Raw genomic sequence first — 17,505 nt, forward strand, 5'->3', positions numbered from 1 at the left:
CATAATTGGGGACCTGAGAAGTTTGTGTGAGAGGGCCTATGGCTTGCTGAATTACTGTCTCACAGAGTTTCTAGTGGGTTGTGGGGGGGTTCAGAGAATACCTTTTTAAGTTTAAGCTAGATCACTCTTTTAGTTGCCCGGTGTGTGTAGACGAGGAAGAGACAGCATATCATGTCTTCTTTTGCTGCCCCCAATTTGAGGATGCGAGGAGGGAAATATTGGACACCATAGATAGAAGGAAAATTTTCCTCCCAGAGGAACTGCAGCAGATCATGTTGGAAAGTGTGGAAAACTGGATGGCTGTAGCCATCTTCAGTAGGAGTAGCAGTGGTTTTCTAGGAAGATCATGGAAGAGCTGTATGTCTGGGAGGAGTCTCGCAGGGGAAGAAGAAGGGATTGTTGGAGGGTGCGGGGGCAAACAGGCACATGGCTGAGAGCCTAGGGGTTTCCTGTATGTGTGGGGGTCGCCTGGGTGTGATGAGGTCATGGGCACTTCGCTCCCGCATCCAATGGTGACCCGTGTGGTAAGTATGCTATAGTGTTCGATTGTCTGTGAGATGTTTACTTATGTGACTGGCTTTGGTGTGCGGATGGTGTGGCATGAGGTAAGTTTTCTGAGTGATGATAGGATGTCGTGGAGTGTGTGGTGAGATTTTAGTTTGGTGTGAGGTCCGTGTTTGTTGAGTGTGGTGTCTGAATGTGTGTGAGGGCGTATACCCCCTTCCTGAAGTAATGCACATCACAGCTGTACCAGGAAGGGTGGGTAGTCAGTGGTGGAGGTTTAGTTGGTAGTGTGCAGGAACACATATGCATTTAATAACACCTTGCAGAACCTGTTAGCGAGCTCGACACTGTCCAGGCGCCTGTAAATGGGGTTCCTCCACCTTTTAAAAAAAAGTGCCAGTAGATCAAGCTCTGTAGCAAGCATACTTGTTGACTGCATGCAGTGAGCCACTCTGATATCAGCCACAGTGATATCACTCTGTGATAGATGGGATCAGCTTCTGCCATCTTACTCTACCCATCTTAAAGGACAACCAAATTATCCGATTTTTGTGAGCAGTCCTTGCAAATTCTCATTTCCAAAGGTATGAGGACCTTCCATGATATACAGCACCTATGGGTGTTCATATCCAGTATTTACTACACCTTTTAAGTTTGACACATCTTCAGTTTTTCCTGTTCATATCCTCCTTGGAGAATTAACTATAAACTTTAATTTTGGCCTTACCATACACAATAAAATATCAACAGCATTTTTGTCTTTCAGCAAATGTTTTACCAATTTCTCTCCAAGACAAACCCAGACGATCCATTTCTGTATACAGAAAAACAGAGTGATACCGCTGGATGCGCATTTGTTTTTAATGATAGAACCTACATGTTTGGCCTACCTAGTATTGCAAGTGTATTTACTGCTGACCTATATGCTATCAATAAGGCTTTGATTATTATTAACTGAAAGTACCATCATATCCATGTTTGTAGTGACTTGTGTTGTGCACTCCAAGTTTTAGAAGATTTTTATTCTAGACATCCTATCATCGAATTCTATAATGCAAATGCTGAATTAAACCATTGCAACACAAGTGAGTTTCTGCTGGATTTCTAACCACATGGGAATTCCAGGTAATGAATGTGCAGATTCCGCTGCTAAAAACACATGTAGTCAACTGTCCTTCACCACTCATCTTACTACATCCGATTTTATTAATTGTATAAAACACACTCTTCAAGCAAAGTGGCAAAGTGACTGGACTGCTACAGTGGACAATAAACTCTGGCACATCAAAGGTACTGTGTTGCCATGGAACTCTTTATGCAGAAAAATCCATCGAGAGGAAGTAATCCTCTACTGATTGTGGTTAGGACGTACCAGAGTCACATTCATGGGTATCTCATGTCAGCAGAAAATGCATCACTGTGTACAATTTAATTGGCGCTTAACTGTACACCATGGCCTTGTTGGTTGCATAAGTTGTACAGCCTTGCGTTGTAAATTTAAATTGCCCAGAAACATTTGTCAAATCTTGGGCAATGATAAGGATATTCTAGACTGGCTGTTTTTATTTCTTTGATGTGTTAGTATTTTACATAGCATTTAACATTATTGTTGTTGTAATTGTTTTTTTTATACTTGTTATGATTTTCATGTTATGTTTATTCTTTCTGTTATCTGAGAAGGAGCCCTTTACATTCCTCTTGGACTTCATTAAATTTTATTTTTGTTTTATTTTAGTTTTGTACTTTTTCATTTTGTTTTTTCTTTTTAACGTATTACTTATTTTTAAAATTTCATCTCTGGTAGTCATTTTAGTTTTAATCTAGTTTTAGTTTTTGTTTTGTTATGGTTTTTTCCGGGTTATGATAATGTGGAAATGTTCTTTTCTTCCCCCCAAAAAAATTTTATTGACAAATTATGATAAGCTGATATAATAGATGTGTAATTTGTAATTTTAATTTGCTGATGATGAAGTGAAAGCTTTGAAAGCACTCTATTAGGTAAGTGTTATTACTTTTAATTGACTCTATCTGAAGGTTTCAATCTTGCAATTAATTATATGTATATAAATAAAGAGAATTTTTAAATGATTTGCTATTTGTCCTATGAAGATTGTAACAAACTTACTCTTTGTACAGAAATTTACATTCTTCATATTATTAAAACAGTACTAAATTTCTTGTAATATTATATATATTGCAAACAATCTAACATTTTTCCAGTCAAGCTAGTTACGAGTCTGAAAGGAGGCACAACTTTCACATTATATTTCTGTCATCGGGTTGATTCATATAGTATGCATAATATACTATGCACATAGTTTAATGTGCACATTGTACTATGCACATTAAATGTGCATAGTAATAATGTGCATTATTACTGTTCACATAAAAAAGTTTTATTTTTAAGTTTTATTATTATTAGTTTTTTCTTTCTTTTGTTGCAGGAGAAAGTACAGTTCTATATCTTGTTATGGTAACCGGGTGTATTTCTGTAGGTAAAGTGAGTGATTCTGAAATTTTTCGTATTACACAAACAACTTTTTTTTCATTAAGAAATCAGGTGCAAGATGAAGAAAGAATTTCTGAAGTACGAAAGCTTCTAAATTCGGGGACATTTTACTTTTCGTGGTCATCTCAGGGAGATTCTATTGATATTACTTTATGTGCTCAAAGAAGAAAAAGGATTAATATCACTGATAATAGGTTTTTTTGGTTAGTTCCTTTTTTTAACCTTCATGTTATAATAACGGTTGGAGCTTTATTGGGACCACTGTTTAACTTTAATGTATGCATATATTTTAATTATATATATATATATATATATATATATATATATATATATATATATCTTAATGAGTAAGATGGCGTGAGATGAAGAATTGAATGATATGTTAGCAAAAATGTGTGTGTGTGTTTGTGTGTGGGGCTATCAAAAAAAGTTTTGTTTATTTTTTACTATGTTATTTTGGCATACCTATAGGAGTGTAAATATGTTAGTGAAGAGTAACTTATTATTTGATGAGTTACTGTGTTGGCTTTAACGTAATGGGTATGTCCATAATTCAGAATTTCAAAAAATATTCTTTATCACTGAACACATACTGTTGTCATTGTACCAGTTTTTTGATAACCAGTTAATTTTTTCAGGCTGCATAAGGGTATAAATTCACTTACCCATAAATACATGGATTATTAATGTTTAACTTCCTTTTAACGCTATAGTAGATTTGTACAGTATTTCTTGTCTCGGTGATAGTTAGCTCTCAGTGGTCATTCATAAGTCAGTTTCTCCAGTTCAGCTACTGGTAAGCATTGGAAGATAATACTTCATAAATGGGCACCTGTTATGAATGAATAAAATTATTGTGCTGATTTTAGTAAACTGAGAAAAAATCAAAACTGATGTTTCAATATTTCTGCAGCAATAGTAGTTCTGATAAAACTTAAATTAAGAATTAGTAAACTGTTTACTTCATTATTTATTTGATATTTTCAGGAATTTTAGTGCAGCTAAAATTTAAGATTGTTCTTTTAATCGCTATTCTTCATTGTGTATCAGTGTGCCACAGATGGTTAGTGGTTGTTTTCCATTGTGGGAGGTAGTCCTGTTAAACTAGTTGTATTTTAATAGTATCTGCTCATCAGTTCTGTCTTCTTACTACTGTTCTATTGTTGGATTCTGACACATTCTTGTCTGGCAATCCCATAGTGAAAAAAAGCTACTGGTGCACTATCTACTTGAATAAGTGATGCAACCACCTATGGACTCTGATTCAACAAGGTGCACGAGCTATCTAGAGACTTTTGGAATTCATATGAATCGTTTATACATACTCTTTCACGGTAGATTATGCTGAGTCTTGGTCTATGATGAACAAGTAAACTTGAAATTTTTGCTTAGTCCTTTTACATAATGTCGGGGTCTGGCTGAATTGTTTATGTAGTTCATTTGGATACTTCCATAAACTACACAATTTTGGAGTTGAGCAAGGATTTTGCTTAAGGAAACCTGAGCCTCTTCTCAAGCAGCTTTTTTACGTCTGAATGTAAAGAAATCTGTTACAGCATGTATATCATTTGGTCTGGCAAAATTTACTTTACGTTAATATCCTGCTTTGATGCTGGGTAAAAATATTCCTTTCTCCTAATAAATATTTGCTGGGATGGAGACTCACTGCCTAGAAGAGGTCGTAGGTATTCCTTTGGGTGAAACTTTCTTGTTTTGTTGTATCTCAGTGGGTAGATTATCCCTTTTTCACAATCCATCTCTTTCCATTATTATTGATACTTTTTTTTGGTGATTTTTTACTAGGCACTCATTGGATCCATTTTAAGGATTTGGTGAAGTCTTTGAATTATTGCGTCCTTGATATTTGTGTTGTTAGATGGAAGCAGATCTGCTTGTAAACTTGTCTGGGGTCTCTGTCTGTTATCCAGTGGCTGTACAAAGAGCTTTTCTAATGGCTGAAGTGATATTGATTAAAAATAGTCCTCTGAAAAAGTGTAATAGTCCCTGTTTTATGCTATATCGTAATATTTTCCAGTCTTTTTATTGTAGAATTAAGTAATATTCCTTAAAGTGTGAATCACTTAATGATATACAATGTATTAATATTGTGTATTAATGACATACAATTTCATATGATTTTACATAATTCCTGGAGTGTGCAGTAAATAATTTTTTTTGGAATCTTATTTTTTATAAATTAATATATGTGTATATTTAAGTAGCTTAACAACTGAGTATTGAAATTTACTTTGGAGTTATTTAATATTTAAGTAGCCTAAATTGTCATGAATTCTTAAGTAAATAAATCTGAATTCAACTGAGTGTATGCAATTCATTTAAATGTTACTACTTTAAAATTCATATTATTGTTATTTTATTCATTTAAATGTGGTTACTTACTGTGTTCAATTGTAAAATGTTATACATTTTAAAGGTTACAATAATTATAATTAACAGTATAACTGAAAATAAATTGCTATGTATTATTTTCCTTCTGTGCAGTTTATAAATTTCTTTTAAATAATTGATTTGGGATATAAAGCAAGCACTTAATAAATAATTAAAAGTGTTAGTATTTTTCTTTATTTTAATGATAACATAGTTTGTGTAATGAAGATATGACATTTTAAGTAAAGTGGTTTAATTATAACAAGTCAGTAATTATAACTAATCTATTTAGTATTAGTTTACATTACATTTTTAACTTTAACAATTTTTTGCTCTGTTTTCCTTAAACATGCTTGTATATTTATATACGTAAAAGAAATCATTTATTTTAGTTTACGTAAAAGAAATCATTTATTTTAGCCTAATTTATTATAGTTATTTTTTCTTATTTATACTTACATTTGCAGTGTATGTGGGTGTGAGAACTGATGCTGAAATTTTCTTTTTTTTTTTGTTATCTTAATCTGCATAATCATATTTCCTTTATATTTCTGTGCACCCTTTCCTTGTTGTTTTTTTTAAATTTACTCTGTTGTATTATTTTATAGTCTTGTTTTATATTAAAGTTTTTCTATTTTGTGAACTGCAGCGGAACAAATAAAGGGTTGCTTTAGATATAAATTAATTTTATATGTAATTTTTTTTTATGACTCCTTGTTAAAATTAGTTTTAATATTAAAAAACTAAATTGTAAAATCAAAACAAATCAAAAATATACTTCAGTGATGATTTTTTTATCAGTAATCTATGATAAAATTATACATTTAATTAATCTTAAATTATCAAATTTAGCTAAATGTAAATTTAACAGGCATTCTTTACTAAGATCAAAATGTTGACAACATTTTTAGTTGACATAAGTGTGACTGCTAATATAATTTTACTTTTTAGTTGCAGATAATGTCTAAAGATGGAGTTGAAAACATTTTAACATTAGTAAAAAGATTTATTTTTTTAAATTGTAACTAGCTCAGTTTGCTGTTAAAATTTACATATTTATTAGTTATTTCTTTAAGTCTAATGTATGTATGTTTAGGTGTTGTAACCAATCTGTTGTAGGCAGCCAGATTCTAGACAAGTGACTGGTAAAATGGAATAACCATTCTAAAGAATTAAAATATCTTGTGCTAGGTTTACTAGGAGTAAGTACAACAGAGTTAATTGGTTTCTCATGGCTGTCTGAGCCAAATAAATATTTACACATTGTGTGTTAGGCCAACTGAAAAGTATATGATATTAAGCCTTGTAAATGATGCTACACTCCATTGATGGAAGACCAATTATGAGGGATATTGTCTTCCATCAATGGAGTGGTAGCATCATTTATAAGGATTTTTTATTCAATAAAGGTATTATATACATGATTTCATAATATACAGAGATACATTAGTTTGTTGTTATGCTATTTATCTGAATCTTTTTCATGGCTGTGACACAGTTATCTGAGATACAATTGGCATTCATCAAAGTTACTCTCTCTGAGAGTAATATTGTGTATTATACACCCATTATCTTCATTATAATATGTTCAGTTACGAGGTGTGCTTATAAGTTTTTATGTTTGAACTTTTGGTATTTGGTATGCAGTTATATTCTTCGGCTTATTGACAGGAGATGAGAAGCCGATTCATTCATCATTTCCCCTGATATGTCTGGCATGGAAACTTTTTGTTCCTGGGAATAATTATGCATTATCACATGTGATTTGTATCTTTTTGTTCTTACTAAATTTTTTCAGGCCTAAGAGTTGCATTGCCCAGTTTTTAGGTTCCTAACCCACCATTCTGAAGTTTATTTTAACTTGTGTATTTTAATACAAGTGTAACACAAATAAATAATTTAATCTTATGTTGTTAAATTGTAACAATATTGTATAATATAGTCGTTAAAATAATGATAAAAAATTTAACTTCTGTATGTTCATGAATGTAAATGTAAAATTTAATTACATAACCAATAATTATGCAATAACAAAAAAACTGTTAATTATTTATTTAAATATGTAATTAAATTCACCAGTACATAGAAAAAATGTTTATTTGTAATTTCTTATTAACATTTAATAAGCAGTATTGATTTATGTTATTGGGAATTTTTGCTGCATACAGTTTTATTGTTTTATTACTTGTTTGTATATATTTTGTTTATTTGTATTTTTTTTAAAAGGAATCGGATGTTACATGTTCATTTATTAAGATTTGGTGTTAACTGTAAAGAATGGTTATTAAAAGCAGTTTGTGGTAGCGTTGAAGTTCGTACTGTATATGTTGGTCATAGACAAGCAAGAGCTATAGTTATATCAAGATTAAGCTGTGAGAGAGCTGGAACTAGGTAATATGAATTTTATTCTGTCTTATCTGATTTTATTATAATGTTGGTTTAGACAATAAAATTATTCTAAAATACTATTTCATGAAAAATTTATTTCCATAAGACAATAAAAGATAATAGAAAACATAGTACTGATTTCATTGTAAAATAATTATTGTAAAATGTAAATATTACATTTGTATTTTTTACTATATAGTATTATATAGCAGTACTATACTACATAGTATTTTTAGTTTTAAATTAAGTAACTATTAATACTCTATCTCTGATAAATTATTGAAGTTGATGGTTGTTAGCTCATTAGTTGAGATAAGAAAATTATTGCATTTATTATTATTAAAATTATTATTATTAAAAAAAGAAGAAAGAGAGAGAGCACACCTAATTACAAATGTTTTACTTTCTTAGCTCTACAGCTGTTAGTTTTTAAAGAGTTATTCTCTTTGCTTTAGTTAATCGAACAAATTTTCTTCCTAAACTTAGAGATGGTTTCTTAAGATTTTCTCATTTTGTATTTATATGTATGTATGTTTTGTATTAATAGTGTTTGGTTTTACGTACATATTATACAAAGCTGTTAAGAGGAACTGATTAACTCGAGTTGCATTTTTTTAATATCTAAAAGAGTTAAAGAAGTTTATAACAGTCCTCTTATATTTCTCAATATTTTAGAGTCCTAGAGTTCATTTTTTAAATCTTGTACAGAAAATTCAGTAGCTATATATAGTAAGTATCGTTTATAGTGACAACAGATATAATGACTTATCAGATATAGTGACTAAAAACTTTTCTTTTGGTTGGTTTGGTATGCTGTTAATACATAAGTACAGTATGTATATTGTTTGTAGTGACATATCGGTGTTATGACTTATTTTTCTACTGCAATGCAACATTTTATCGCTTATAATGATGGACGGAAGTGACTCATCAGTAACATAATATATGTACATTGTAGCTACAGAAATATTTTGATGGTTAAAATGAGTCACCTTTTTCTTTTTACCTGCACATGTACTATCCTGTGCTAGATTATTGTAAACTGAAGCAGCCACATTCAGTTATTAATCTTTTGCTTTGAGCGTATCATGTCGTGCCGGTACAGTATTTTGTTTTACATATCTTGTGTGATTCATTTAATAGTTATTTATGACTTTGTAAAAAAACATTCACAATAGAAGAAAAGGCGCACATTATCTGGTGGTTAGAGAATGGTGAAACAAAATAGGACATTGCCGAACAATTAGCGTAGGTCATTCGACAATATTGGTGATATGGAAGAACCGTGAAAAAAATTAAGAAATATTTTGAAACAAATTTTATGAAATCAAAAAAATTACTGCCTAGTCAACATAATGATGTAGACCAATTGCTGTTAAAATGATTTAAAAACCAGGGCTAGTGATATTCCTATTAGTGGCCCTATGTTGCAAACAATTTTTCTGAAAAATTGTTTCAGAATTCAACCACATGAAATAACTTCAGCTTGGATACAACGGTTCCATCAGCATCACGATATTGTGTCAGGGAGAATAAGTGGCGAGGCCACAGCAACTCTAACTGGTATGTCAGAAAAATGGCTAGAAACCATTTGGCCAAAATTAAAAGAGGGCTATTTGGATGAAAAAATCTATAGTGCTGATGAATCTGGTCTTTTTTTAAACTGACGCCGGAAAGAACCCTTCAGTTTAAAGGCAAAATGTGTTCAGGGGGAAAATTATCAAAAGAAAGACTAGCAGTACTAATTGCTACAAATATGAAACTGACAAAAAAACTTCTGATTATAGGGAAAAGTACTAAACCTTGATGTTTTAAAAATTTGAAATCGCTTCCTGTTATGTACGAAAGAAATAAGAAAGCTTGGATGATAAGTGATATCATTACATGTTGGTTACAAAAATGGGACTGTGAATTAAAGATTGAAAATGACAAAATACTGCTGCTCATTGACTGCTCATCCACACGTTGAAAATCTTTTTTGTATAAAGTTAGTGTTCTTACCACCGAAAACAAGAGCAGTCTTACAGCCCTTACATCAAGGCGTGATTAAGTCGGTAAAAGTCCACTACAAAAAACACCTAATTTTACAAATGATACAGGATTTAGATCAAAAAAGGAAACACAAATAACTATTCTGGATGCTATAATTATGTTAGAAAGATCATGGAATGAGGTTTCTCCGCTGACTATAAAAAATTGCTTTCATCATGCAGGATTTTCTACCACAGGCTGGCAAAGTTACTGATGTTGCATGCAAAGAAGAATCTTTAGCAGAATGGGGTAATAGTCTGCAAAACCAATCGTTGTCAAATGCATTGTTTGAAGATTATCAAGAGGTTGACAAAGATTTAGAAACGTATGAAACTGTAACAGATGATGATGTAGTGGCTTCAGTACTAGCAGAAATAGATGGGTATGTAGGTAATGACAACAAAGGTAACGATAGCAACAACGATGAAGACATCAACCCGCCAAATCTTCCAGAAGTTTTAGTGGCAATGAAAACCATTTGCCGGTTTCTCAGTTTTACAGAAATTGTTAATGAAGAAGCAACGAGTGTTTGTTTTGATTTAGAAAAGAACCTTCACAAACATTATTACAACACAAAATGTTCGAACCAAAGCAAAATAACCGACTTTTTGCAGAAAAAGTAATTTTAAAAAAGTTTCTCTATCTCCTTTTACTCTACCATATTTGTATTTATTTTTGCATATTTTTGTTTTTTTATATTATTTTATTAAGGAAATAAATTATTATTATTGTTTTTAATGATTATTATTTTACTGTATTACAGTACTTGTGTAGATGGCATATTAAAGTAGTACCACCACTAAGCTTCCTAAACATTGGTTATTGTGACTATTGGTTAAAATGAACTAAAATCGTTGCTTTCTTGGAGGTTAATATAAACGATATTTTCTGGATATGTACACACACACACACACACACACACACACACACACATATATATATATATATATATATATATATATATATATATATACACTCACATATATATATATATTTGTTCAGGAATGGTTTAATGTACAATCATGAAGTTTAGCGTGGAAGCTTGTGTATTAAGGGAATTGATTGTATTATAATTAATTTTTGAAAAAATTGAATATCAGTGTGTTAAGATTGAATTGAAGCGTGTTTTGTATCATAGGGGAGTAGACTTAATGAAAATTTTACTTGCTTTATAACTTATTAAAAGGAATATTCTAATTTTTCCATTAATATTTTAGAAATCCTGTTCAGATTAATAGTATTGAAACTTTTGAAAAAGCCTTCTGAACTAAAAATAGAAATTCTGTAAAATTTTCAAACTTTACTAGTTCAGCCTATTGAATTGAAATTTTTTCCTATATAGGGATTATCATAATTGTAAGAGTTTTCAGCCATCTCACAATATAAGGAGTAAATTAAAAATAATAATTTAATCGTAATATTTGTTCAAGTAATCCAAAATAGGATCGTTTCAATTGTTTTAACTACATTCTATGCTTTGTTATCATAGGCATTATGTTGTTCAGAGCTGAATTTATGAAAACTTTTTAACTTTTTACTGGTTTAACCAATCATTTTAGAAGAATTTTAATAACAAAATTAATATCATAAAAAAAGAAAAAAATAGTTTTCAATGTTGTTATGAGAAGAAATAAATTTTAAGTTCTAAGCAACTGGCAGAACATGTCAGCAAAAGTTTTGGCATTTCATTTAGCGTATACTTCATATCAAACACTTACATAGGTCTTATATTATATAATTTATCTTTATTCCTATCCAGCTCATAAATGATTCATCAGTTTCTAAAATATTTTAATACTAAGAGGAAAATCAAAGTAAAGTTCAACCTCATGGTCATTTAATCATTCAAGGATCTCAAAAGGTTAATGTACTTATAAAACAGAATTATCTGATAATTAGTAAATGAACATAATGAACTTAAAAAGTTTTATAATTTATAAAAAAAACAAAATAGTTAAGTTGATAAATTGGATTTAACTTATTGTACCAAAAGTGGTTAATTTACTGGTAATTGCACAAAATAGTACATATTACTTTGTGTTGTGAAAATCTGAATTCTTAAATATAATTTTTTTAAAATTAGTTTATTGAATAATAAACTAATGAAAATACTTGATTTGTAGTCGATAAAAAAGATTCCAAACAAGATAGTGAAAAATACACCTCTTTAAAATGTGGTTGTTTCATTATATTTGGAAATCTTGGGAAGTTGTGTGCTTGAAAAAAAAAGATATGAAACAAAGATAAATACTGAAATGGTAAAAGCCATGATCAATTTGCTTGTTTTCATAAATTTCTCTAAGCTAAGTGATAGTTTCACTTTTGGCAGTGGTTGCATGATGTTTGCATATGTATACTAGTGACTAATTTTAGCTGTTGATTTAATTATAAAATTTAACTTAAGTAAGAAAGTATATCTTATAATTGAAATAAATTTATAGTTTTTGTTGTAAAAAATGTTTTAATTAATGAAGAAATTGTTGGAAAAAAATTAAATCTTTTTTTTTTGTTTTTAGATTCAATGTGAGAGGTGTAAATGATGATGGTCATGTTGCCAATTTTGTTGAAACTGAACAGATTATAATGCTTGATAATGAAGAAACATCATATACACAGATACGTGGTTCTGTACCGATATTCTGGGAACAGCCTGGCGTCCAGGTAATTATAATATTATTCTAAAATAAATTTATTTATTGGTTTATAATATGCTAATATTTTCAATAATTTTTAAGTTTAGTTTGTAACTTACAGCAGAATTAGTTAATCCTTTCTGTAGTTTGCAAAGAAAGTAAATTCTGTGAAGAAATTAGGCTTTGAATTTTAAGTCCCCTTCCCAAAGTTTTGTTGCTTTCAACGTAATTCATGTATATGTTGGTGCTGACTTGAATTCCTGTGTGAACCATAAAGGACCAACTTATTTTAATTTTATGTTATCTGTTTATCTGATTATACAATGGTAAATCATTCTACATTGCTTTAAAAAGCACTGTGTAAAGATTATTAACTTCAAATGATTATTAATTTCCTTATTTCACTAATGGCTTGCTTTTTTATTTAAGTGATATTTAGAAGTGAAATCTTCCATTACAGTAACTAGCAGATCAAGTGTGGTACAGTTGATTCTGTTAATGGATTCTATCTTTTATTTTTCTATATTGAGAGAGGTTAATTATGTCCGTCTTTTAGATTATTATTTATTTTTTTAAGAAAAAATGTTAAGATTATTATGTAATAAATAAATCCTGATTGACATTCTATTATTACAGAAAAATTCTTTGAATATTTTATTTTTCAAATTTTTAAACTTAGTATTTTGTTTGGGGACATATTAAGAATAAGTTATTTTAACTACACTTTTCAATATTAAAGAATTAAAGAAGAAAATGATTTAAAGAAATTGGTTATATCACACTTATTTCATTGTGTATCATCATTGAAAGTTTAGTAATCAGGAGGAGAGTTATTGTCTGTTGTTCTGTATAGAAGGTTGACAGTTCAGGGATAGTCATATTTTTATGCTATTGCCTACTTGATATTCTCTTGGCCATCATTCTATTGTTTAAAAATTAAAAACACATCCTGGCTCAGCAATCTAGACGTGTAAAAAGCTATGTACATGCTAGGAACATAGCCGGCTGACTATAAACTACAGTAAAACAAAATTGTGCTTTGTTAACTCCGATACATCTTGAGCATCTTGTATGTCATACAAATCAATCATTGAGAATTTTCAACTCGACAAAAGAATTTTCAAGAATATGAATAATTAATAAGAGAATGAATACATCCTCTTATTCATTATTTAAATGAATTAGGATGTATAATTCACATTTTTTTAGTCATAAGTTATGATGATGTAAAGTTGATATGCTTCGAGCTGTACTCTTTCTAGCTATTCATAAAGATTTATTATTATTGTTCTAAATAACACACTGTATTTAATTCAAATGTAAATTTACCAGTTGCTCATCTCATTTTGAATAAATATAATTTAATAAAAAATTATATAAATAGAAAGTACACTTTTATAAATTTATGAAAATAAAATAATTAAAGTTATTTTTTTGTATAATAAATTTTTATTAATATTTTAACTTGGAATATTCAATTTAATTAGTGAAAATTATACTAACTCGTAATAAAAAAAAAAGAAAAAAGTTTATTGTTTTTGTGTGTATAGTATTAGATGTGAGTACATGCTTTGTTGAGTAAGATAAAACAATTTAAATCTAATTTGCAAAGAAAAATGGCAATCCAGTTTAGAATCAAACTAGATCAAGGATCTAGTGTAATAGCACTGTTTATGTTCAAATCATTGAGAATGTACTTGGCTGTTTTACAAACTTTTTCTGAAAATTATAAAAGAAAAAGTTGAAATTCTACAATCTTTCTAAATAACAAGATTTCATCTTTCTTTTGTAAAGTACTTCTTAATCTTTGTACTGAAAATACTTTTCAGAAATATGAATAAAAATTAAAGATGAATTAAAAATACTATACAGTGTTGTATAGTGATTATTTTAGCTTTATTCTGAATGAGAAGGTATATTTTGGAAGAATCAGGAAATTTTACTCACTTTAGAGGTAATGAGTATCGTTTTACTCACATTTGAGAAATTGTTAAAAGCAAACTTTTCTACTTATTTATCTCCTCCTCTGTATGGTTTTATTCAGTTGAAAAGAATGGGTGCCACAGTTATTGTTAAAATAATTAAGATGATGTGTTGTCAAAATGTTTATAGCATTTAGTAAAATTAGATTTAGAATGTTTAAAAAGAATAGATATCTTTTATAATTTTTAAATTTTCCTTAAAGATTTCTGTTGATATTTTTTATTGAAATATTTAATTTATATAAAATATTTGACTGCTCTACCTGAGAGGGATTGTTTTTTGGTGCCATAGGTTCTTTAATTTAAAATTTTTTGCCTTCCAGTATTTATTTGCCGATTTAAAAATATAACTTATATATGTAGTGTTTTGCTAGTAAGAAATGTAATATTTTAACTGGATTAAACATTTTTATCATGTATTTTTATGGATTTTCATGGAATAGTATATTCATGCTCTCATGTGAGTTTATAAATATAATCTCATGTTAATATCTTGTAATCTTACTTTAAATCTGTGTTTTAATTGCTGCCTCAAGTTGGATAATGAGATTTTTCAAATAATTTGGACTAAGGGATGAACCGCTGGTGAGTGTGTATATAGTGTGATTTTTATCTCCAAAAATATAGTCTATTTTACTGGTTTGATTCTTTCAAATTTTGGATATGTTATGCTTATGTATATGTATTTAACACCTTTTGTTTTATGTTTGCTTAAGAAATTTTAGTCTTCTAGCTGTAAAGGAAGTTTGATTTTTTTTTTAGTTCTAGTTACTTATGACGAGAAAAATATTATTTTACATTTTATCTTATAAATTCACATAACTTAGGATATGTCAGTTAGAATTTAGAAGTATTGTACTGCCACGTAACAGTTTCTAATACTAATCAACTGAGTTCATAGAATTTTTTTATTAAAACATAAAACACATCGTAGTCTAAGAATTTGATGTTAACATTGAAGAAAAAAGGAATTTGACAAAATTTTATTTTAATGTACAATTATCTTTTTAACTTGGTTATTGATTAATTCTTTTTTGTCACTGATCAACTCCTGCCCTGAATAATGTGTCTTAATTCAAACGTACAATTTAATTCTCATACATTAATTTGTTATTATTATAAATTTTAGTGAAATTGTCAGGACGATATGACATTAGTTTCATTTTCATGTAGAATAGTTTCTCATGAACTGAAAGCCTATGGAATTTTCCATTGTCTATACAGTGCCATCTTGTAAAATAACCAGCAGTTTTTCCTTTCAGTATTAGACTTTATTGACTAGACCATAAAAAAGATTCCATTATAAACATGGTATATTATTGCATTTAGAAAATTTCAAGGGTAAAGTTTTGTTTATATGGATTGGTTTACTAAAAATGAAGAAAATATAAGAGTTTGTTTCAATAACAGTTCTTTTTTATCATTTTTAAGAGAAGATAAATTGCTAATGAGGTCTAATTTTTTATCTCAAGTCTAATTGTTGATGTTATCTCATTATTACATCCAGGTGTTGAATCAAAGTATTAATAATTTTAAATGTTATGTTTAGAAAGTTATGTTGAAATTATAGATAACAGCTTCTTTTGGTTAACATTAAAATTAAAAAAAAACTCAAGTAAATGATTTAGAAACATACCTAAGGTTATATGTAAAAGTTTTTTTGTCTTTATTACTTATTTACTTACTGTCTTTACTGTCCTTATTACTTACTGTCTTTATTCCCTTATTATTTTATTAAAATATTAATTAAAAGTGAATTTCTTTTAATAATATCATAATTGCTAGAAGAAATCTGAATTTTTAGATCAGAGTTATAAATGCTCATAATAATTATTCTTCTTGATTTAGCAATGGAAAGGATCATTCATTAAATTAAGTTATTTTTAATAAAAGGATGTTATTTTAATTTTTTTCAACCTGGTGTTGTAAATATGTATAGTCAGCTGTTTGCTGAAATGCTAAAAATATTTTAAAGATAAATTAACCATTGTAAGAATTCATTTTTCTTGGGTTTAGGCTTTGCATTTCTTAACCCATTTTCATACGCATCTTTTAAGTTTAGGTTTACTAAATCATTAAACATCCTCATTTTTCTTGTCATCTGAAAATTTATTAGATAATATCTATGTTTACAATGGTTTCTGCACTCTACTGAATGTAGTTTTTCTTTTAGGTATAATTTTGATATTTTTCAAGGGTTTTTATTTAAATTTAATTCTGTTATGATGATGCCATTGTTTACAGTAACCTTCTTTTTTACAATGATTGTTTTGATTATGAAAATCATTTCCATGTAAATCTACTTCATCATTGCTTGAATTATAAATATTTTTGTTGTTTTATAAAATAATTAAAATAACCTACAAATCAATAAAAAAACACTTAACATTTCATTCCAGGATGTTTTTTTCACTATTACATACATCATCAGCTGGATCCCAGAAGTATTTATAAATCTTATTTAAATATAACAGTTTAATGAGCATAAATCATTAAATAAAATATTTAATTTTATGATAGCTGTTAGAGGGACATTATATTTAATAACATGTGCCCAGTATACTACTAATTTCATATGCAATTTTTGAACCTTTTTTTATAGCTGATGATGTCCCAAAATAGTGTTTCTCCTGGAATAAAACCATAAGTGATTTTTTTTTAATATACTGATTTGGTAGTTATTTAAATTGTTTTAAAATGTAATTCGTTAATTGCAGATTATGTTTTTATAAAATTTCTTCATCTTGTGTGGGATTGTCATGGTTTTTTTTATTTTTACAGCCTTATAAAAAATATCATGTATTTTCTATTCATTTTATAAAGCTATAATCACACACCGTGAATAACCAATCTATGTACACTATTATAATTACAAGATTTCATTAAAATTGTAAAGAAGTGAATTCAAATGCAGTGAAGAAGTGGTGTGTGGACTGAACTTTGACTTAGAAAAACAAGCTTCTAAGCATGTTTTTACATCAGAGCACTGATGCAAAAACCAAATTTTTCACCAATACTGAGATTTTTGCTAACATACATTTAATGAATTTTATAATATAAAAATAATGCT

General features: G+C 28.8%; 1 protein-coding gene across 1 annotated transcript in view; it reads left to right on the plus strand.

The window, feature by feature from the left end:
* LOC142323623 (synaptojanin-1-like) overlaps nucleotides 1–17,505 on the plus strand; it is a 116,936-nt gene that overhangs the window by 10,405 nt on the left and 89,026 nt on the right. Inside the window, exons 3-5 of the mRNA XM_075363499.1 lie at nucleotides 2,949–3,216; nucleotides 7,628–7,792; nucleotides 12,337–12,481. Coding sequence (XP_075219614.1) covers nucleotides 2,949–3,216; nucleotides 7,628–7,792; nucleotides 12,337–12,481 — 578 coding nt within the window. The remainder of the gene's footprint in view (nucleotides 1–2,948; nucleotides 3,217–7,627; nucleotides 7,793–12,336; nucleotides 12,482–17,505) is intronic.

Source organism: Lycorma delicatula, chromosome 4 (assembly GCF_047948215.1).
Source record: "Lycorma delicatula isolate Av1 chromosome 4, ASM4794821v1, whole genome shotgun sequence".
Classification (NCBI taxonomy): Eukaryota; Metazoa; Arthropoda; class Insecta; order Hemiptera; family Fulgoridae; genus Lycorma; species Lycorma delicatula.